Below are 24,153 nucleotides of genomic sequence, written 5' to 3'. Positions count from 1 at the left end.
CATCCTCTTCATCCCCGGGTGGGACCAAGGGGAGGACGGATTGTCCTGGAGTGGGGTGCACTGGGAGAAGGGAGGGTGGCGCCGGGGCAGAGGGAGGGGGTGCGTGTGGGGACCCAGCTGGTGCCAGGTCCCTGAGGGAGACTGTGTCTTGGCGACCATCGGGGTATGTTACGTAGGCGTACTGCGGGTTTGCGTGGAGTAGCTGTACCCTCTCAACCAACGGGTCCGCCTTGTGGAGCTGCACGTGCTTGTGAAGCAGAACAGGTCCTGGAGCTGCCAGCCATGTTGGGAGCGAAACCCCGGAGGTGGACTTCCTGGGGAAGGCAAAGAGATGTTCATGGGGGGTTTCGTTAGTCGGCGTGCACAGGAGCGACCGAATGGAGTGAAGTGCATTAGGGAGGACCTCCTGCCAGTGGGAGGCCGGGTGATTTCTGGACCGTAGGGCCAGCTGGACGGCCTTCCAGACCGTCCCATTCTCCCGCTCCACCTGCCCGTTTCCCCGGGGGTTGTAGCTGGCCGTCCTGCTCGAGGCAATGCCCCTGTTGAGCAGGTACTGGCGCAGCTCATCGCTCATAAATGAGGATCCCCGGTCGCTGTGGACGTAGGCGGGGAAACCGAACAGAGCGAAGATGGTGTTGAGGGCTTTGATGACGGTGGCAGACGTCATATTGGGGCATGGAATAGCAAAGGGGAATCTGGAATATTCGTCGACCACATTGAGAAAATACGTGTTGCGGTCGATGGAGGGGAGGCGCCCTTTGAAGTCCACGCTGAGGCGTTAAAAGGGGCGGGAGACCTTCACCAGGCGCGCACGGTCTGGCCGGTAGAAGTGCGGTTTACACTCCGCGTAGCCCTGGCAGTCTCTGGTGAAGGCCCTGACTTCCTCGATGGAGTAGGGCAGATTGTGGGCCTTAATGAAGTCATAAAAGCGGGTGGCCCCTGGTTGACAGAGATCATCGTGCAGGGTCCGGAGTCGGTCCACTTGTGCGCTGGCACATGTACCTCGGGACAGGACATCGGGGGGCTAGTTGAGCTTACCGGGGCGATACAAAATATCGTAATTAAAGGTGGAGAGCTCGATCCTCCACCTCAAGATTTTATCATTTTTGATCTTACCCCGCTGTGTGTTGTTAAACATGAAGGCAAACGACCGTTGGTCTGTGAGGAGAGTGAATTTCCTGCCGGCCAGGTAATGCCTCCAGTGCTGCACAGCTTCAATGATACCTTGGGCCTCCTTTTCGACGGAGGAGTGCCAAATTTTGGAGACCTGGAGGGTGCGGGAAAAGAATGCCATGGGCCTGCCTGCCTGGTTGAGGGTGGCGGCCAGAGCGACGTCTGATGCATCGCTCTTGACTTGGAAGGGGAGCGTCTCGTCGACCGTGTACATCGCGGCCTTGGCGATGTCGGCCTTGATATGGTTGATTACCTGGTGAGCCTCGGCCGTCAGTGAGAAACCGGTGGAGTGGATGAGTGGGCGAGTCTTGTCCGCATAGTTACGGACCCACAGGGCGTAGTACGAAAAGAACCCCAGGCATCGTTTGGAGGCCTTGGAGCAGTGGGGAAGGGGGAGATCCATGAGGGGATGCATGTGATCGGGGTCGGGCCAAGGACTCCGTCTGAACCACATAGCCGAGGATGGCTAATCGGTTCGTGCTGAACACACACTTCTCCTTGTTGTAGGTTAGGTTGAGGAGTTTGGCGGTGTGGAGGAATTTGGAAAGGGTAGCATCGTGGTCCTGATGGTCGTGGCCGCAGATGGTGACGTTATCCAGGTACTGGAAAGTGCGGTTGGGACTGGTCGATCGTGACGGAGGCGAGACTCAGCTGGTCGGCGGCGGTTGCAGGCGATGAGCAGCCCGATGAGGTGCCCGGCGGGCAGGGCTCCTGAGGCAGGGAAGATAGCGGCGCCCATGGGCCGCACGTGTCCTGAGGCAGGCAAGATGGCGGCGCCCTCGGGTCGCACGTGTCCTGGGGCAGTCAAGATGGCTCCGACCATTGGTTGTGTGGCAAGCAAGATGGTGCCGTCCACGGGCCGCACGTGTTGGGAGGATGGCAAGATGGCGGCGCCCACGGGCTGCACGTGGTCTGAGGCGAGCAAGATGGCGACGCCCACTGGCCGCACGCGGGGGGTGCAGGGACAATAGCGGTGATTGAGCGGGCCTGGCACACTGCAGCAAAATGTCCTTTCTTGCCGCAGGCCTTGCAGAGCGCATTCCGCACCGGGCAGCGCTGCCGGGGGTGTTTTGTCTGTCCGCAGAAGTAGCATTTGGGTCCCCCGGGGTTGGTTGGCTGCCACGTGGCGCAGGCGTGGGGTTGGCTGGGGGCTGTCGCTGATGGGGTCCACGATGGGGTGGCCGCTGGCGGGGTCCACGATGCCCAGGAGGGGTGGGCCGTGCGGTCGGGGGCATACGCCTGTACGTTGCATGAGGCGACTGTGAGAAGAGCGCTACTTTCTTGGTCGCCGCAAGGTCAAGCGTAGCCCCTTCTAAGAGGCGCTGGTGGATGTAGGCCGACCCTATGCCCGTCATGAACGCGTCTCTCGTTAGCAGGTTAGAATGCTCAGCGGCCGAAACGGCCTGGCAATCACAGTCTCTCACCAGGGTGAGCAGGGCACACCAGAAATCTTCCACAGACTCACTGGGAAGTTGGTGCCGCGTGGACAGGAGTGCCTGGCGTAGATCTTGCTGGTCGGCTGAGCGTAGTTCTCCTTCAGTAGCGCCATGGCCTCTGCGTAGGTAGGTGCGTCCTGGATGAGGGCAAAGACATCGGAGCTCAGCCGCGTGTACAGAATCTGGAGCTTCTGTGCTTCTGTGCTTGGGTCTGTCACAGATCCGATGTATGCTTCAAAGCAAGCTAGCCAATGTGCGAAGTCCTTTTTGGCGTTGTCTGCTTGAGTATACAGCTGCAGGCGATCCTGCTTGATGCGGAGATCCACCTTTGTAAAATCTCTGTGTAATAAATTGATGCACTATCAATTACGACAATACGAGAGTAGAGAGTAATCGAGGCTTTATTACACAGATGTGTGGCCTCCTACAGCTGCTGTCGAAATGGCTGCAGTTCGGAGAGCACACACATTTATACTCCGCCTACTGGGCGGAGCCAGCAGGCAGGGATCTACCCCCGTACCTGTAGTACAGGGGCCTTACCGTAATACCCTCGTATGCAGTGCAGTATATACAATATAATAACAGTGGTGACTACCACAGTGAGGAAACTGGAGCACCCAGAGGAAACCCATGCAGACACGGGAAGAACATGCGGACTCCGCACAGACAGTGACCCAAGCCAGGAATCGAACCTGGGACCCTGGAGCTGTGAAGCGACAGTGCTAACCACTGTGCCACCGTGCCGCCCATATTGCATTGGTGGGACCCAAAAGGATGCCAGCGTTCACTCTGATTAGAAAAGCCCATTACATCCCACCTCAGTGAACAGCTCTTTTCTGTTTTTAAGAAGCAATGTGTGGCATTTCCAGCAGGCTGCTGGTACAAAGTTAAAACACAAGCTGCAGCCCAGCAGGCAACACGTTTTCTCCCCTGGTCTGTGCGGGATAGTTGGTATCATATGTAGTGTTCTCTTTAATACACGAATAATGTTTGATTTTTCATTATTAAGTAGTCTAGGTAAAGGAAAGAATATTATGAGTCTAACTGAACCTAAGGATGCCTAGATTTCATTGCAGACGAAGCAGCGAAAAAGGACAAAGACAAAACTCTACCTGGGAAAAAAGAGCAGCGTAATCTGAAAAAGAAAGGGGCAGAGAAACAAATCGCTGGTGTGATAAAGCTGGACACCAGGCTTCTTCTTGCAGGTGGGTGGATGTATATAATAGCAATATTCCTAAATGGTACGAAATAGGAAATAGGTGCAACATACATATTATTACAATTCTAGTATGCAGCTGACAGTCATCTTCATCCCCATCTTGTTTATATAATTGTCCTCCTTTTGAAGAAAAATATTTTATTTTAACGAACTGAAATAACTGTTATAATACTTGTTATGATCCCAGCTGGTGTTGTAAATGGACAGGAAGATCCCAGAATGGAACACTGGCTCAAAAGACTGTAACTTTTACATTTTTTTCAACGTGGAGGAACACAGTCACAGGGCCTCCAATTAGTTTTAAAAAAATGTTTTTATTAAGGATCGTTCATATTGTAGAAAACAAAGGCAAGCCTGACCACACATCAAGAACAAAAGAAGAAAAAAAAAGAAATATATACACATCGGTCGGCATTTATAATTTACATCAGTTGACTTTTGTTATTTGCGGTGGTTACTGCTTCTTGTTTTACTTTCCCCAGTGGGCGTTCATTTCTAGCTGGGCCCCTTGCCTCCCTCTCCCCCTTTTCTTCCTGACCCCCTCCCCTTCTGGTCTTCTGGCGTGCCCTCTTCCCTCATTAGTTTTTATGTCCTGTTTCTGTTTGGCTGGCGTGGCGCCGTGTGTTATGTCGTTTGCTGGACATGGTTGGGTTCAACCATACTTACCTGGTGGATGCGCCCCTGCACTCCAGGGTTTGCCTTTGTTAGGGGGCCGTCCAAGATGGCTGCGGGGCTGCGGTCACCGATCTCCCCATGAGGTCAGGCCCCTGCTCTTCGGGCTTTCCCTTTGTCCACGGGCCACCCAACATGGCCGCCAACTCTGTGTAAGCCATATGGGTGAGTCCCTGCACTCTGGGTTTCTCTTTGCTCAGGGACCCTCCAACCTGGTTGCTTGTGTGAGTTCCAAGTCACCACGTATGGCCTGTTGTAGGCAATGTGATGCCTTAGCTGTTTTTGCTCCTATTTCTCCCCTATGGTACTTTCTGCCCTCCACTGTGTTCCACCCCCTCTGTTTTTGTCCCCTCCGTTCCCTTCCCCTCGATGTTCCCTTGTTGCTGATGCATATATCCCCATTTGTTAGGTGCTCTCTCCCGTGCGGGAGGTGTGCTGCGGCCCATCTGTCGCTCATGCTTCCTGGTGCTAGCTTTCCCATTAGTGTGGTGGCCCCCTTCCGGGGGTTGGCTATGTATCCACCCATCGCCCGCTGTCTACTTTCCCTACCTCCTGTTCTTCCAACCCTTTCTGCTGCCCTCGCTCTTTCCTTCCTCCAGTGCACCTTCCCGTCCTCAGAATGAGAGAATGCAGTCCCGTGGAAATTGTCCTTTGAGAATGTTAATTAAATTAATTAATAAATAAAGTCCCTTCAGGTGTTTTTTTCATCACTGTTCCTGCTGCCCTTTCTCTAGGACGATTTGTGTACGTCCGCAGGAGCCTTAAAGAAGTGCTACCTGCTTTAGAATGTGACCCAGAGTTTGGCTGGGTACAGCATCCAATATTTTACACCACTCTTGTACAGGGCTGCTTTCACCCTGTTGAACTTTGCCCTGTGCTTGGCCAGGTCAGCTCAAATGTCCTGGTAGATCCTGATCCGGTGACCTACCCAGTTACAGTTTTCCGTCTGTCACACCCAGCGCAGGATACTTTCTGGGTTTTGATACCGCTGCATTTTAGCGATTATCACCCTCGGTTGTTCTCTGGCCTTGGGGTTTGGACGGAGCGACCAGTGGGCTCTGTCTATTTCCGATGGTTTGGTGAAGCTATACCTTGCCACCAGATTGCCCAGCACTTGGGCCACATAGTCTGTAGGGTCCCTGTCTGATCCCCTCTGGCAGGCCCACTATTTGCAGGTTTTGGGCGTCACAAGCAACTTGTTTTTTCCAGAGTGGCAACCTGGTCGTTCTGGTCTATTGAGGCTTTTTCTAGCTCCTTTATGGTGCCCTCCTGAGCTTCCAGCCGCCTCTCACACTTGTCCAGGGCCACCTGCATGGTCGCCAGAGCTCCCGCGACTGCCCCCTTACCACCGCCTGAATGTCAGTTTCTGTCTCCACTCCATGTTCTCTCAGTTCCCTTGAGAGAAATATCCTCCAACCACCCTCTGGTGAGGGGAGGTTCCTTGTGCAGCGGGTCGGTCCTTCTCACTCAGGCATGGCCCGGGTTTTGTCGCCTCGTGCTCAGCCAGTTGCTTGTCCTGGATTTTTCCATTTCTTGTCTCCTTTAAGCCTCTCGAGTTGTTGTTGCTCCGCATCTTCATTTACGTTGGTGTTGGTTGAGGTACATGGATACTTTTTTTCACTGCATTGGCAGGCTATTTCGGGTAAAAGAGTCTATTTTCAGGTTTATGGGATGTGCTACCACTCAGCACATCCCCATCACAGGAAGTCCTCTAATTAGTTTTAATAAGAAAAAACATTTATTCAACATGGAAAGATTGGATTATATTGCAATACTCCTCCTTTACTCCCCCACCTTAGCTTCACAATTAAACATTGATTTTAAGGTTAACACGGATGGCAAAGCATATCTTAAGCTACAAAGGTCTCAGTAACATAAGGCCCCTTTAAACACCCAAGATGGTTGTGGTCAAATACACTCTCCACTCTAAACCTCAAGGGAATGTTTGTGGATTTCTCCTCAGAATCCCCCTGATGATTGTCACGTGGGTGTTCTCACTTTTAACAACAAATCCAGTCCAGGATTTTACACCACCTCCTTTAGGATTTTTACGTCTTGTCTGCTGTGGAAAGTGTTCACAATTCCTTTGACTCCCAATTCCCATATTCCTACTGAAATGACATCAAACGTTTGAGTTACCTCTGAGGTCCCCTGTCCCACTTTAGAACTGGTTCTGCAATTGTCTCTTTAACTCAGAGTACTTTGTTTACTCTTCCTTGAATTCTACTGAAAAATACCTTGGTCTCTGTTTTCTTAACTCCAGTTGTCTTGGACTTTCTTTCTGTCCCAATTCCCTGGTTATCTGGACAGTAACTGATACTCTCGAAATCCTGCCTCTTTGCAGCTTCCGTTCTATCCAGTCTTTCTTCTGGCAGAATTGAGAGATGTTCACTTCCTAGTGTCCTATCCTCAATTGCAATATATCCAGCTAAAACTAAAACTTAAAAAGCTTTTCTATTCTTAGAAGGCCCCCAGTTGCTAAGCAATACCTGCTCGTTCTATTTATTCGTCACACCGTAACCCTCTCTAAGCATAATCGAATCACATTTGCAATTGAAACCAACCTCTACACATACAAACACCTTTTGTCCAGCATGAATCTAACTATGGGTATTGTCCTTCCAGGCACGTAAACATTAAAGTAAACACACCTAAACTATACCTTATTTCTAATGTTTATCAATAGAAATCTAAATCCTATAAAACCAGTTTTGTTTTCCTAATATACTTTTTGTGTGTTTATATTTCTCTGTAGGATTTGTGCACTAACTGGAATGATTCTAGTCTTTCTTCCTCGTTATGATTTTAGGCTGAAGATGAGAAAAATGAGATTTTGAAGTTTTCCTTTGTTAGCATTGGCATAATATTCAGAGCTGTGTGACCTGTATTGTAATAACGGTAGGGTATTACCTCAAATTAATAAATCCTCAGACTACCGGCATCTTTAGGATAGGCTCCTCGAATAGCCAAAAAACATGCTTTGATGCTGAAACAAGTTCTAAAGTTACAATAATATGGTACACATTGATAGGATTAACTTTATTATGTTAATAAAAAAATAGAAATAGAAATGAAACCTTAATAACTCTATCTTTGCACTATTTTTTTCAGTATTCTCTTTGCTCTCCTTGGACTGTGTCCTAGCGTCACCATTTAATGTTTTAATTACTTTTCACTACATATCTAAATACCCTACATATCTTAATGCTTATTTTATTTTAACTTGTAGAAAAGAGACCAGAGAATGTTTGATTTAGGTGATGATGTATCACTGACATCAGTTAGTCATGTGTTAGACTTGCGAGAGAGAGAGGAAGCGAGAGGTTGGAACACATACTGCTCAGGAGCAAGGGGTCTACTCTGTAACCTGTTTAGATGAGGTACTGCAGCTTGGTGGCACAGTGGTTAGTGCTGCTGCATCATAGCACCAGGGACCCAGGTTCGATTCCATCCTAGGGCTGTGTGGAGTTTGCACATTTCTTTCCGTGTCTGCGTGGGTTTTCTCCGGGTGCTCTGATTTCCTCCACAGTCCAAAGATGTACAAGTTAGATGAATTGGATATGATAAATTGTCCCTCGGTGGGGTTACAGGCGTAGGAAGGATGTTTGGACCTAGGGTGAGGGTGCTCTTTCAGAGGGTTGGTGCAGACTTGGTGGGCTGCATGGCCTCCTTCTGCACTGTAGGGATTCTATAATGAACAAGTGTTATGCAAGCACTGACTACAATTTCTCCAGTAACCAAGAACCACACCTAGAGTCCACAGATCAGAAGGACCATCTCAGAACTAACTTCGTATTGCCTTAGTTTTAAGGCAGTTTTGCCCCAGTTCATCAGCTGGAATATTTATTATTAAAGCAACTAGGTCAATCATCTCTTGTATTTTTGAGTTGCAGTTTCACGATTCTATTAGACAAGATAATGTCCGACAGCCGATTCTGTTGAAATGAGTTATCTTGTAATTGCATCAATCAGAATCTGCGATGTTTATATTAATTTCAAAAGATATTTTTGATAAATTTTGAAACTAGTTTTGTGTTTAAAATAACGGATTATTTAGCTTCCATTGTTTTTATGGTACGAAGTCTTACAACACCAGGTTAAAGTCCAACAGGTTTGTTTCAATGTCACTAGCTTTCGGAGCGCTGCTCCTTCCTCAGGTGAATGAAGAGGTATGTTCCAGAAACACATATATAGACAGATTCAAAGATGCCAAACAATGCTTGGAATGCGACCATTAGCAGGTGATTAAATCTTTACACATCCAGAGATGGAGTAACCCCAGGTTAAAGAGGTGTGAATTGTCTCAAGCCAGGACAGTTGGTAGGATTTCGCAGGCCAGATGCTGGGGGATGAATGTAATGCAACATGAATCCCAGGTCCCGGTTGAGGCCGCACTCATGCTGAAGGGCACTGCTGAAGGACACTTCAGCAGTCAAGGGCATTCAGCCTCTGATCTCCGGGTAAGCGTTCTCCAAGGCGGCCTTCAGGACGCGCGACAACGCAGAATCGCCGAGCAGAAACTTATAGCCAAGTTCCGCACACATGAGTGCGGCCTCAACCGGGACCTGGGATTCATGTTGCATTACATTCATCCCCCACCATCTGGCCTGCGAAATCCTACCAACTGTCCTGGCTTGACACAATTCACACCTCTTTAACCTGGGGTTACCCCATCTCTGGATCTGTAAAGATTTAATCACCTGCTAATGGTCGCATTCCAAGCATTGTTTGGCATCTTTGAATCTGTCTATATATGTGTTTCTGGAACATACCTCTTCATTCACCTGAGGAAGGAGCAGCGCTCCGAAAGCTAGTGACATCGAAACAAACCTGTTGGACTTTAACCTGGTGTTGTAAGACTGCGTACTGTGCTCACCCCAGTCCAACGCCGGCATCTCCACATCATTGTTTTTATGATTTACTATATGATTTGAATATGTAATGTAATTAACGTAATTGTGTGGATTGCTTTTATTTAACAACCGATTTTGCCAAAATGAAATGCATTATATTTAAACGAGAAAACATGCAAATACCTGTCAATGTGTCTGTGCTTCATTTTTTAAAAGCAGTCCTGTATGCATCTGGAATTGAGCAACTTTTACAGTTATATTACAATTATTCCGCTAAATACTAATACATCATATTTTTGTACTGGCATAGAAATTTTTGCAAAACTAGTTATTCAAATGTTCTAGATAGGGAGAGAAGCACATTCTTTTTGGTTCACTGGGATTCATTTCAGATGTATTAATGTCAAAATCCATCCTTTATAATCTGCTGGCGTTCCTTTCATTGAACTGGAATAAAAATACAAACTTTTAACAAAGAGAATGCACAAGCATCATCCCACATCCTGTGATAAATTAGCAACACATGCTGCACTTCCTAAATTCTTAAGCATTTCTTTAAAGATTTAATGATGCTTATTTTGAAGCTGTGTTTACTGCATGGCTTTGATGTCTTCTGCAGGAGGTAGGGCTGGAAAGTTTTAATAACTGCTTGCAGACTGGTACCAGACCTGGCCCGTCTGCCTGACAGCTTTCTTTTGATGTGAACTTTTAGTTATTGCCAAAGCAGTTAACCTTGAGAAGAGTTCGCTTGTGAAAGCAGTGTTATGTACCTAAAAGGAACCAGACTAATCTAAATGTGGTAACTATTTAACTGGTATAAAATAACTAGAAAGTATATCTAAGCAGGTATATATATAAAATATTATACAAATTATATAGGAATGAATTTTAGCTCCCAAGCGGGAACACAGTAAAACATGTGGGTTGTCCATATGGGTGTGGCAGCATGCAGGTTTAGCTGATTTTAATGGCTAGATCTCATTAGTATATGGCTTCAAACATTTGGGACATATGGCTGGGCTGTCGGTGGCTGTCTGGCTGTTAAAATCAAACTACACGAGGTTACCACGACTGACGCAGGGTACTGTTGCCTGGAATGAGAATCCTAGGAGAGGAGCATGAAGCTGGGGGCAGGGGAGCCCCGGTGTTTTCTTGAGCGGTGGCACAATGGTTAGCACTGCTGCCTCACAGCTCCAGGGTCCCCAGTTCAATTCCAGCCTGTGGAATTTGCACTTTCTCTCCGTGTCTGCGTGGGTTTCCTTCGGGTGCTCCGGTTTCCTCCCACAGTCCAAAGATGTGCAGGTTAGGTGGAGTGGCCTTTCTAAATTGCCCTCAGTGTCCAAAAAGGTTAGGTGGGGTTACAGAGATAGAGGGCTGGATTCTCCGCCGGCGGGATGCTCCATTTTGCCGGCAGCCCGGAGGTTTCCCAACGGCGTGGGGCTGCCCCACAATGGGAAACCCCATTGACTAGCCGGCGTAACGGAGCATCCCGCCGGTGGGTAAAACAGAAATATGGTGCGGCGGGGTGGAGGATCTAGCCCAGAATGTCCAAAAAAGGTTAGGTGGGGTTATTGGTTATGGGGATAGGGTGGAGGTGTGGGCGTAAGTATGGTGTTCTTTACAAGGGCCAGTACTGACTCAATGGGCCAAATGGCCTCCTTCTTCACTGTCAATTCTATGATTCTTTCTCCTCAGAATTATCGGAGTTGACCATGGAGGACGGCATCCTCCTGTGAGGCACCTTCGCCGTTACCTTCTTGTGTTCAAAGTTTCTCGTCCTGGTGGATGCCCACTCAAAGTAGCTGGAGGTCCACAAGATGGCGACGATCACTTCCCGGCCAATCATCGAGTGATTTGGCCTTGCCTGTTCCACCCACTGAATCCCAGAGGTACTCGTGACCAATAATGGTGCTTCCTGCATGAGTGAAAGGTTTGCCGCTTTTGTGAAGATCAACGGGCTTCACCACATCCCCACTGCCCCATACCATCCGGCATTGAATGCTTTGCCAGAGATGGCCATGCAGACAGTTAAATGAGGGCTCAAGAAACAGATATCTACTTGGTGCGACACCAGACTGGCAAGATTGTTATTTTCATACAGGACCACACCACACGCAGTAACTGTGGTAGTCCCGGCTGAAATGTTAATAGATCGTGGATTTCGTACATAGCTGAGTTTGATTCTGCCGGACATTGCCGCGGCGGTGCGTCATACCAAGATTTGCAAGGGCGTTGTCCAGTTCGATATTGGCCGCTTCGCATCTGACAACGTGGTGTTCATTCGTAACTTTAATGATGTGCTCGCTGGCTCTCTGGGATTGCCGTCCGTCAAAGAGGACCAGTCTCTTACCAAGTTAGAGTCCGGGGGCAACTATTGAAACAACACCTGGATCACATTCGCTCACGGAGATTGCTCCCTTGTGAAGTGCCTCGAAAGAAGCCTGCCCTGGATCCTCCGGCTCCCTAGCTGAACCAGCTCTCTCAGAGCCGACGTGCACGACATTGTCTTATCAGACTCCGAGATGGAGACGCAGACCTCGGAGATCTCGGACATCGACTCTGCAGTTCAGCCGCCTCCTGACGATTGCGCCACATCGTTCCTGCTGTTAATGCTGTTCATCACGCCGGCTGGTCTGGTGCGTCAGCTCTTGAAGACCTACCGGAACCGAAGAGACTCCAACGTTCTCCTTCTCTGCCTCATCGCTTGTCAAGGGAGTCTTCGGACTTTGGAGGGGAGGAATGTAATATTGTGCATGGGCCTACAGGGTGGGAATACTTATCTTCCCCGTGCTCCTTGCGGAGTATGAATTCCCCCATTAGGGGCAGGATATCTCAATTTACCCAGTGTATATAAGTTCGGCCAGTAAGGCACCGACCAAAGAAGTACCCGATTGGGGTCTACTGGGGAGTGTAAATATACTGGTTGTAAATAAAACTTTGTTCTTTTACTCGGTTTAGACTCCTGCATCCTTATTAAAACTGGATATCTTCTGATCGTGGCTGCTAGTCTTAGTGGTGTTATAACCTGCCTACTGACGATTGGCTGGGGACTAATGACTATCCCACAATCCTATGGGAGTATGAACTTCCCCAATGAGGGGGGCGGAGAAACTCCTACTATAAATAAGCTGGCCAGTCCAGGAACCAGGAGGAAGGAGAAGGTAGCAAGGGAAGTTACTGCTACTGTTATGTATATATTGTTATAGTAAATAAACGTTATTATTTTGTATCCTTAAAACTCGTGCTGGATTCTTCGGGGCCCTTACAAAACTGGCGACGAAGGTAAAAGTGAATAGCTGTCTACACTGCTGAAGCCACCTCCCTGGATTTTTGTTGGATACAGGTTGGAAGTTGTTTTCTATTATACCATGCCTCTGTACAGACGTTTGGGTGTTTTTGATGCTGCGCTGGAAAGCTGGAACCAGTACACACAACGGATGCGTTACTATTTCCGGGCAAACAATATCACTGAAAACGAGCGCCAGGTGGTCATATTGCTCACCGCCTGCGGGCCGCATACGTTTGGGGTGATTAGGAGCCTTACGTACCCAGCTGCGCCGGACACCAAAACATTTGATGAACTTGTGAATATAGTGGGGCAACACTTTAACCCAACCCCGTCCACGATAGTCCAGCGTTACCGGTTTAATACCGCTGAGAGGACCCCTGGAGAATCCCTTGCCGATTTTTTATCCAGGCTACGCGGGATTGCGGAATACTGTGACTATGGTGAGACCTTGTCAGAAATGTTATGCGACCGTTTGGTTTGCGGTATTAACAATGCGGCCACCCAGAGAAAGTTGTTAGCGGAGCCAACATTGACTTTTCAACAGGCAATACAAATAGTCTTGTCCCGAGAGAGCGCAGAGCGAGAAGTACAGGAGCTACAGGGAATGGAAGTGCATGCCTTGGGGCGCAACCCTTTCCACCCAAAAACGTCCCCCCGCACTCCTGCGGTACCTTGGGCGAGGCAACGACCAGACCGACGCCAGTGGCCATCGGACATTCCTCCCCGAAGGGAGCCTTCTCCAGAGCCAATGGATGAGGAGCCATGTCCGTGTCAGACTTGTAGGCGCCGACCCCGTCGCGGACGGCGGTCCTGGGGACGCCAGAGGCGCCGTCGTTCCGACCGAAACTGGGACCAGCCCAGGGGCCGTAACTGGGACCAGCCCAGAGGCCGTACCTTCCATGTGGATGAACCTGCGGCGACCACTCCTGAGGACGTGGAGATGGAGGACGACTGCCTGCAGCTGCATTGTGTGGCAGCTCCCCGTGTGGCCCCCATTAAGGTGACAGTACGGGTCAATGGCCACCCGCTGGAGATGGAGTTGGATACTGGCGCAGCGGTCTCCGTGATCGCCCAGAGGACATTCGACCGCATCAAGCAGGGTATACAGACCCTTACATTAACTGACTCACAGGCCAGGTTGGCCACCTACACGGGGGAACCACTGGACATTGCAGGAACTACAATGACCCCTGTTGTCTATGGACGCCAGGAGGGGCGTTTCCCACTTATCGTAGTGTGTGGCCATGGGCCCAGCCTGTTGGGTCGGGACTGGTTGCGCCATTTGCGGTTGCAATGGCAGCACATCCTCCAAACAGTTTCTGAAGGGCTGACTGAGGTGCTAGGACGATACCCAGAGGTATTCCAGCCTGGTTTGGGGAAAATAAAAGGGGCCGTAGCCCGTATCCAAGTTGAACCAGGAGCCACGCTTGGGCGAGGCAACGACCAGACCGACGCCAGTGGCCATCGGACATTCCTCCCCGAAGGGAGCCTTCTCCAGAGCCAATGGATGAGGAGCCATGTCCGTGTCAGACTTGTAGGCGCCGACCCCGTCGCGGACGGCGGTCCTGGGGACGCCAGAGGCGCCGTCGTTCCGACCGAAACTGGGACCAGCCCAGGGGCCGTAACTGGGAAAGGGTTGCGCCCCAAGGCATGCACTTCCATTCCCTGTAGCTCCTGTACTTCTCGCTCTGCGCTCTCTCGGGACAAGACTATTTGTATTGCCTGTTGAAAAGTCAATGTTGGCTCCGCTAACAACTATTTCCGGGCGCGCCCAGTGCCTTACGCTTTGCTCGAGAAGGTAGAAGGGGAGCTCACTCGTTTGGAGAGTTTGGGTATTATCAGGCCCGTCCGTTTTGCTGACTGGGCAGCACCAATTGTACCAGTAATGAAGCCAGGTGCCACAGTTCGCTTGTGTGGCGACTATAAACTTACAGTGAATACAGCTTCCCGACTCGACCGATACCCAATGCCTCGCATAGAGGATCTCTACGCGAAACTTGCAGGCGGACTCTCATTCACAAAATTAGATATGAGTCACGCCTACCTGCAGTTGGAGCTGGACCCTGCCTCCCGACCATATGTAACAATTAACACACACCGGGGCCTGTATGAATATACACGGTTGCCCTTTGGAGTATCCTCTGCCTGCGCAATTTTTCAACGTGTTATGGAGGGCATTTTGAGAGGTTTACCACGTGTGGCTGTCTACCTAGATGACGTGTTGATTACAGGGACATCGGAGCAAGAGCATTTGGAAAATCTGGAGGCTGTCCTTAAACGCCTTTCGGAGGCTGGAGTCCGTTTACGTCACACAAAGTGGGTATTTCAGGCAAAAGAAGTAGTCTACCTAGGTTATCGGGTGGACCGCGAGGGTCTGCACCCCGTCGCAGAGAAGGTGCGTGCAATTCAACATGCCCCCACCCCGACTGACACTTCGCATCTTCGTTCTTTTCTCGGTCTCGTAAACTATTACGGGAAGTTCCTCCCCAATCTGGCAACTACGCTGGCCCCCTAACACCTGCTGCTAAAGAAAAATCACACCTGGGTTTGGGGTCAGCCGCAAGAAACCGCTTTCCGGCGGGTAAAGCAACAATTGTCGTCGTCTGGGTTACTAACCCACTATGATCCGGGAAAGCCTTTGCTCGTCACATGTGATGCACCCCGTATGGTATTGGGGCTGTCCTGTCCCACAAGATGGAGAACAGGGCCGAGCGACCGATAGCTTTCGCCTCCCGCACATTGACTGCAGCGGAGAAAAAGTACGCGCAGATCGAGAAGGAGGGCCTGGCAGTGGTTTTCGCGGTGAAACGCTTCCACCAGTATGTGTACGGCCGCCATTTCACTATCGTGACTGATCATAAGCCCCTGCTGGGACTCTTCAGAGAGGATAAGCCAATACCGCCCATTGCTTCTGCACGGATCCAGCACTGGGCTTTGTTGCTTGCTGCGTATGAGTATTCTCTGGAGCACAAACCAGGTACGCAGATAGCAAATGCCGACGCACTGAGCCGATTGCCTTTATCGACCGGCCCCATGTCGACCCCCACGACCGGCGAGGTGGTCGCAACCCTAAATTTTATGGACACCTTGCCTGTCACGGCATCACAGATCCGTGAGTGGACCCAGACGGAGCCAGTCCTGTCAAAGGTTCGGCACATAGTCCTGTATGGTGGGCAGCATAGACAGCTCCCAGGCGAGTTGCGGGCATTTTCCTCCAAGCTGTCAGAGTTCAGCGTGGAAGACGGCATCCTCTTGTGGGGGACGCGTGTGATTGTCCCGGAAAAAGGCCAGGAGCTGATATTATCAGACTTGCACAATGGGCATCCGGGCGTGACCAAGATGAAAATGTTGGCCCGGAGTTATGTCTGGTGGCCAGGCCTCGACACCGACATTGAGAAGGTGGCCCAAAACTGCTCCATTTGCCAGGAGCATCAGAAGCTTCCGCCGGCCGCGCCCCTACATCACTGGGAATGGCCAGGGCGGCCTTGGGCACGCTTACATGCAGATTTCGCAGGCCCTTTTCAGGGATCCATGTTCCTGCTACTAATTGACGCCCAGTCCAAATGGCTGGAGGTGCATAAGATGCAGGGGACAACGTCCTGCGCAACAATTGAAAAAATGCGTTTATCATTTAGCACGCATGGCCTCCCCGAGGTGCTGGTCACGGATAATGGCACTCCATTCACGAGTGAGGAGTTTGCTAGGTTTACAAAGATGAACGGCATCCGCCATATCCGCACTGCCCCTTACCACCCGGCTTCAAATGGGTTGGCAGAGCGTGCAGTGCAAACATTCAAAAGAGGCCTAAAGAAGCAGTCTTCCGGATCAATGGACACGAGACTGGCTCGGTTTTTGTTTACGTACAGGACCACCCCCCATACAGTGCCGGGGGTAGCTCCCGCAGAACTCCTAATGGGCCGGAGACTTCGCACCCGCCTTAGTATGGTCTTCCCGGACATTGGCGCAAAATTACGCCGCACACAAGAACGGCAGGGACCGGGATCGTCTCGGCATCGTCCGATTCGGCAGTTTGCGCCCGGTGACCCAGTATTCGTGCGGAATTTTGCTGGTGGTGCCCAATGGGTTCCTGGTGTAATCTTTCGCCAAACGGGCCCTATATCATACCAAGTGCAAGCCCAGGGTCGTCTCCAGCGAAAACATGTAGACCACGTCCGGTCCAGAAGATCATCCCCGCAAAAGATTCCCCGCCCCCGGAGCTCAGTTCAACAGCGGCAAAGACCAGAAACAAGGGAAGGTAGTCCTCCAAATCTTCCACTGGTGCCTCACGCGAAGCCTGCGCAGGTCGTGACGGGACCGAATGGGGATAGAGACGCTGACATGACGGAGGCAGCAGACTCTGACTCCGAGATGGAGACACAGGATGAATCAGAGGGGGAATCCTCGGGTCCACAGGCCGTGGATGTACAACCGCGCTGGTCTCCGTCTCGTTATACGCCGCCTGATCCAGCGCCGCATGCAAATGGCGTCCGGCCTGCGGCCAAACGAGTTTGACGCCTTCCTTCGCCAGGGCCTACGGTGGATTCCTTGGACTTTGGGGGGGAGGGATGTTATAACCTGCCTACTGACGATTGGCTGGGGACTAATGACTATCCCACAATCCTATGGGAGTATGAACTTCCCCAATGAGGGGGGCGGAGAAACTCCTACTATAAATAAGCTGGCCAGCCCAGGAACCAGGAGGAAGGAGAAGGTAGCAAGGGAAGTTAATGCTACTGTTATGTATATATTGTTATAGTAAATAAACGTTATTATTTTGTATCCTTAAAACTCGTGCTGGATTCTTCGGGGCCCTTACAAAAAATGGGTCTTACCATTACAGCGTCTCTGTTCAAGCCTCTGGTTAAAATAGCAGAGCTCCTTCTGCATACTTAAGAAGTAAATTGTCTGCTTGGAGTTGGTTTCCTTGCCACCTGCAATTAAAAATTGGAGTTGACCAGATCAGGAGGCGGCATTAATTTTCAACCTCTGAGCAAATGGCACAAAGGCAAATGGTAAAGTAGATGCAAAATAAAATAACAGATATAAAACAGCATTTTTAACTTCAAGAGGCCTAACCATCCGTCTTCAGGAGAGCACTGGGCGCCACCAGTTTTATATGCGACTCAACAAGACTCAATCTTGTTCTGTAAGGAGGTAAAAATTGATGAGATTGTGAAAGCTTGAAGACCGCAAGTGTGTGCTGCATCAGCAAAGGTATGCATGTCACTGTATAAAAGTGATGAAAGTTTGCTTGTGCTTCATATGCATCCTTGGTCAAGTTGGAATGTGCTAACATTAAACAGTTTCTGACAATACATACGAATGCTTAATCAACGATTGCACATGGGAGTTGGCATTTAGTCTTTCTGCTCCAGCCTGCCAGGTAATGCAGAAAGTCGAGTAATATGACCTCCTGCCTTCCTTTACTTCAGCTCCTTCAGAAGCAACTCCATGGCAGGTTCAGAACATTCCTTCTTCCATTCAAATTTTTAGTTTGCTCAACCATCTTACTAAGCTTGAACAAATGCTTTCTACAAAAAAAAGTTAGGCGGTGGAAAATTCAGACACTTTACCTTTTAAGCTTTTAACAGCAGTCCTTTCAAAACTGCTGTGCTCCCTGAAAACCTACCCCCGCCATCAGCAGAGGTCCTCAAGAGCTAATTGGCCCCAGGAGCTTTTGAAGAATTATTAAAATGAGTTGACCGTGGGCACTTTCAGAAGTTGAGCTACACGTATCTCTTACAAAGTAAATCATTGTATTACCCATCAGATTACCCATAAATCATTGTATTACCCAAGCATTCCTCCTTCTTTCTGGTTGTATCACAGCTTGGTATGGAGACTGCTCTGCCCAAGACCGCAGGAAACTACAAAAGGTCGTGAATGTAGCCCTGTCCATCACGCAAACCAGCCTCCCAGCCATTGACTCTATCTACAATTTCCGCTGCCTCAGAAAGACAGCCAGCATAATTAAGGACCCCACGCACCCCGGACATACTCTCTTCCACCTTCTTCCGTCAGGAAAAAGATACCAAAGTTCGAGGTCACGTACCAACCGACTCAAGAACAGCTTCTTCCCTATTGCCACCAGACTTTTGAATGGACCTACCTCGTATTAAGTTGATCTTTTCTCTACACTTTGCTATAACTGTAACATTATATTCTGCAGTCTCTCCTTTCTTCCCTATGTACGGTATGCATTGTTTGTACAGCATGCAAGAAACAATACTTTTCAATGTATACTAATACATGTGACAATAATAAATCAGATCAGAACATGGCTCAGTTAGACCCATAAATGTGCTGTGGGCGGAAGCCATTGCTTCATTATAAGTACACAGAATATTTCTGCAGATTCTTGACGCACATTTATAGCTATGGAACCACTTAAACAAGTGACAGCCAATTTCAATCATTACCACTGTTTCATTAAAACAGTCCTGTGAAAATGCAGAGATACTGTTTTGCATGTATGACTAAATAAAATGTTGCATATAACAAACAACTACATGCATGTTAGACTTTCAACAATGACCTTTGCTTCTATTGTATTGCATTTGGTCCATACAGCTGGTTGTATTAATTGTGTGGGAGATTACTTCTCTGGAGATTTGGTAACTCCTTGCTTGTATATCCAGTACTTCAAAGACACAACTCATTTTACTATCAAGTTGGTTATTATTACCTCAAAATCTGGAAGAAAAGTAACTGATGTACTGAGTGTGATTTAATTTTTAATCTATCATCTGTTATTTTAGTTGCAACTCAAGCTGATTTTTTTTTGTTTTATTTAATCTTCTTTCATCTGTGGAATCACACAGGATTTTTATTGTGAGGAGGGGATACTGTGGACACCCCCACATTCTCTACAGTGCTGCACTCTGGCCAGTTGTTGGAGTGCTGAAGCATGGCAACATATTAATGTTCTCTTCCTCCTTTGCCAAGGCATCTCATCTTCACTAAGTGCTGCACTTGACCCAACAGTAATTGGCAGGCCTGCATCTAAGAAGGTCAGAGTACATATGTGAGCTATGAAAATTTGTTCTCAATTTGAAGCATATTTCAGAATATGGTTGCACATTGTTCTGAAGAGTTTCATTTGCAGAGCTACAAAAATGAACATGTCTTCTCTGAAAGTTATTTTAAATGCAGACAAATGAATCATTTAATTTGGTAAGCGAGCAAAGAACCAAAGGAGCCACGGCTAAATTTACAAGCTCCAAGAAAGGTAAAATATTAGAAGTAATTGTTCTACCCACAACAGTAAGGGATATCGCTTCCGGTTGCGGCGTTGTGGCACACGCGATGGCTCCTGCCAGGATACTTGGATTTTGGCCTTTTCTGCCCGGTTTTTGGGCAATTTATTTGAAGGAATTTGCTGTAATTTAATGGAATAAGACCCTCTTGTTTTAGTAATGTCCGGCAAAAGTAGTTCTAAGCAGAAGTCGGGCAAGGGAGCGTCATAGGAATCAAAGGTTCCCCAATCCTCAGTAGGGGGAACATGCTCCTACGATTGAGAGGTTGGTCAGCTTTTTGACCAAATGGAGGGGGCTTTGGCCTCAATTCAGGCGACCATGGACAAGATGGACTAGTGCACAGAGGTACATGGGGCAACGATTCAAAAGGTGGAGGCAGCGCTCTCTGACCACAGCGATCGGATTGCCTCCTTGGAGGGAGGCAGATTTGGTGGTGCTGGTGGAGGCCCAACGAGTTCTAAAGGCCAAGGAAAGTTAGTGGGGGAGGAGGTCTTTTCGACCCCTCTTGAGTTAGACAGGGCCCATAGACCACTGAAGCCGAAGCCCAGATCTGGGGAGCCACCACGGGTGATCAAAGTCAGGTTTCTTTGTTAGTGGATAAGGAGTGGATCCTGAGGTGGGCAAAGGACCGTCGAGACTGTAGATGGGAGGGGTGTGCCATCAGAATCAGATGTTGGGGTGGAGCTGGTGAGAAACCATGCAGCATTTAATAAGGTGTGCTGCAGAAGAGCAACGTGAAGTTTGGTGTGGTGTATCCGGCTTGTCTTTAGGTAACTTTCGAGGATTGAGACTATTACTTTGATGCGCCAGAGGATACGAATGAGTTTGTCAGGAAGAACGGATGGAGGGTGAACTAAAGTGCTTGAGGACTTTGGAATTGGTTATTTGCTCAGTGTTAAGTTCATCTGTATTTGTTTTTGTGGGGGATTTTTGTAATGTGGACTGCGGACAGTGAAGATTCCTTTGTTTTGGGACTGGTTTTATGGGGGTATGGTGGGCATCTTGGATGGGCCTTGAGCTGGCGCAGGTTGAGGCATTGCTGAATTTCTTCAAGGTGGATATGGCTAAACCTGGGTTGGGGAGGGGGGAGCAGCAGAGGCCCCCGATCTGGTTGACAACTTGGAATGTAAAATGGTTAAATGACCAGTAAAAAGGTCGTGGGTGTTTGCGCACTTAAGACATTTGAAGGCGGATGTGTTTTTTTTACATGAGACCCATTTGAGAATTAAGGATCAAACAAGGTGTAGAAGGGATGGATGGGGCAAGTATATCACTCGGGATTTGATTGTAGGGCACTGGGGGCCGCTGTGTTGATTATTAAGAGGGAGGCTTTTTCTGTGGGCAATATAATGGCAGACTCAGGTGAGAGGTACGTAATAGTCAGTGGATCATTGGAGGGCACGCTGGTTGTGCTGATCAATGTGTATGTACCAAACTGGGATGACACGGCATACATTAACAAAGTACTGGTGTCTATCCTGATCTTGATTCCCGGATTTATCCCTATGTGCTTTAAAATATATTATCTCCCCCCTAACCACCACCATCAGGGCCTCCCAGAGCGTGAACGGTGAGACCTCCTTGTTCCTGCAGAACTCAACATGCTCCTCATTGGCAGAAGATACCTGCTCATTAAAACTCTTAACCGTGAGCAACGCCATGTAGCTTGGACATGGCGGTGCTCATGGTTAAGAGTTTGAGTGAGCAGATATCTTCTGCCAATGAGGAGCATGTTGAGTTCTGCAGGAACAAGGAGGTCTCACCGTTCCTCCCTGTTGTTTGCATTAGCAATTGAGCCTTTGGCCATGGCATTAAGGGAGTCCAGGAACTGGAGGGGGGTTGTCCGAGGGGGAGAGGAGCATCGAGTGTCGCTGTATGTGGACGACCTGTTGCTGTATGTGGCAGATCCAGTGGAGGGGATGGTGGAGGTCATGCGGATCCTAAGGGAGTTTGGGGACTTCTCGGGCTATAAGCTCAATGTAGGGAAAAGTGAGCTCTTTGTGGTGCATCCAGGCGACCAGGGAAGAGGGATAGACGACCTACCGTTGAGGAGGGCGGAAAGGAGCTTTCGGTACTTGGGGATCCAGGTAGCTAGGAGCTGGGCGGCCCTGCACAAACTTAATTTGACGCGGCTGGTGGAGCAGATGGAGGAAGACTTCAAAAGATGGGATGTGTTGCCACTCTCGCTAGCGGGCAGGGTACAGTCGGTTAAAATGATGGTCCTCCCGAGGTTTCTTTTCGTGTTCCAGTGCCTTCCTATTATGATTACCAAGGCCTTTTTTCAGCGGGTAGGTAGGAGCATCCTGGGTTTTGTGTGGGCAAACAAGACCCCGAGGGTAAGGAGGGGGTTTCTGGAGCGTAGTAGGGACAGGGAGGGCTGGCGTTGCCAAATCGGGAGGGCTATTATTGGGCAGCCAACGTAGCGATGATCCGTAAGTGGGTAATAGAGGGAGAGGGGGCCGCATGGAAGAGGTTGGAGATGGTGTCCTGCAAAGGAACGGGCCTGAGGGCGCTGGTGACGGCACCGCTGCTGCTCTTGCCGACAAGGTACACCACGAGTCCGGTAGTGGCGGCAACGCTAAAGATCTGGGGGCAGTGGAGACGACATAGGGGTGAGATGGGAGCCTCGGTGTGGTCCCCGATCTGGGAGAACCATCGGTTCGTTCCAGGGAGGATGGATGGGGAGTTTCGGAGCTGGCATCGGGCAGGGATCAGAAGGATGGGGGACCTGTTTATAGATGGGACGTTTGCGAGCCTTGGGGCGCTGGAGAAGTTCAGGTTACCCCCGGGAAATGCGTTCAGGTATATGCAAGTGAGGGCGTTTGTGAGGCGGCAGGTGAGGGAATTCCCGTCGCTCCCAGCACAGCGGATTCAGGACAGGGTGATTTCGGGTGTATGGGTTGGAGAAGGCAAGGTTTCGGCGATATATCAGGAGATGAAAGAAGAGGGGGAGGCTTTGGTAGAGGAGCTGAAGGGCAAGTGGAAGGAGGAGTTGGGGGAGGAGATTGAAGAGGGTCTGTGGGCGGATGCCCTGAGTAGGGTCAATTCCTCTTCCTCATGTGCCAGGCTCAGCCTGATACAATTTAAGGGTATTCACAGAGCGCATATGACGGGGGCGAGGTTGAGTAGGTTCTTTGGGGTGGAGGACAGATGTGGGAGATGCTCGGGAAGCCCGGCGAATCACGTCCACATGTTTTGGTCGAGCCCAGCACTGGATGGGTTCTGGAGGGGTTTCGCAAGGACTATGTCCAAGGTGGTGAAAGTCCAGGTCAAACCAAGTTGGGGGCTGGCATTATTTGGGGTGGCGGACGAGCCGGGAGTGCAGGAGGCGAAAGAGGCCGGTATTCTGGCCTTTGCATCCCTGGTAGCCCGGCGGAGGATCTTGCTATTATGGAAGGACGCAAAACCCCCCAGTGTGGAAGCCTGGATAAATGACATGGCAGGGTTCATTAAGCTGGAGAGGTTAAAGTTTGCCTTGAGAGGGTCTGCGCAGGGGTTCTTCAGGCGGTGGCAACCGTTCCTAGACTATCTCATGGAGCGCTAGAAGGAGCTCGGTCAGCAGCAGCAGCAACCCAGGGAGGGGGGGGGGGGGGAGTGGGGGTTTCTTTCGGTGGGGGGGATATTTGGGCGGGTGGGGGAGTTTTTTTTCCCCAGGTGGTATTTGTAAAAGCATATGGGAAGGTTAATATGTGTGGGAGAAACCCATTGCATAAGTTCTGTATTATGTTTGATTGATATGTTTATGTTCTGTTCTGCTCTTTTTTCTTTTTCTTTTCTGTTACGGGGGGGGGGGGGAGGGGGGGGGGTCTAACTGGTTGAAAACGTTTGTTGGAAAAACTTTGAATAAACATATTTTTTTTTAAAAAGTGAATGGGTTCTTCTCAGGGATGGGGTGTGGGCAGTGCTCTGAAGGCCGATGAGTCAGGCATACATATTTTGGTCTTGCCCAAAGCTTGTTCATTACTGGGTCTCCTTTTTTGATACAACGTCAAGGATTTTGGCCATTCAGCTAGAGCCAGTTTTGGAGTTTCAGACTCGCTGGTGCGGCAGATGGGGACACGGGCAGATGTCCTAGCCTTCACCTTGTTAATAGCCAAGAGGCGAGTTATGCTTTGAGTGGAGGTCCCCGGTGCTGCTTAAGGCCTTGGCTTCATTGGGGGACCTGAGTAAAATGTATTTTTAATATAGTAATGGATACCTAGGATACACTGTCGGCACAAGCAAAATCAGTTAACCAATTTAAATTTGGTTAGGT

General features: G+C 49.4%; 1 protein-coding gene across 3 annotated transcripts in view; it reads left to right on the top strand.

The window, feature by feature from the left end:
• cfap92 (cilia and flagella associated protein 92 (putative)) overlaps positions 1–24,153 on the top strand; it is a 185,710-nt gene that overhangs the window by 73,619 nt on the left and 87,938 nt on the right. For all 3 annotated transcript variants that reach the window (XM_072472553.1, XM_072472552.1, XM_072472551.1), the window contains exon 8: positions 3,686–3,814. In XM_072472553.1, coding sequence (XP_072328654.1) covers positions 3,686–3,814 — 129 coding nt within the window. The remainder of the gene's footprint in view (positions 1–3,685; positions 3,815–24,153) is intronic.

This window comes from Scyliorhinus torazame, chromosome 13, assembly GCF_047496885.1.
Source record: "Scyliorhinus torazame isolate Kashiwa2021f chromosome 13, sScyTor2.1, whole genome shotgun sequence".
Classification (NCBI taxonomy): Eukaryota; Metazoa; Chordata; class Chondrichthyes; order Carcharhiniformes; family Scyliorhinidae; genus Scyliorhinus; species Scyliorhinus torazame.
Note: the sequence above shows the minus strand (reverse complement) of the source record. Positions and strands in the feature narration are given on the sequence as shown.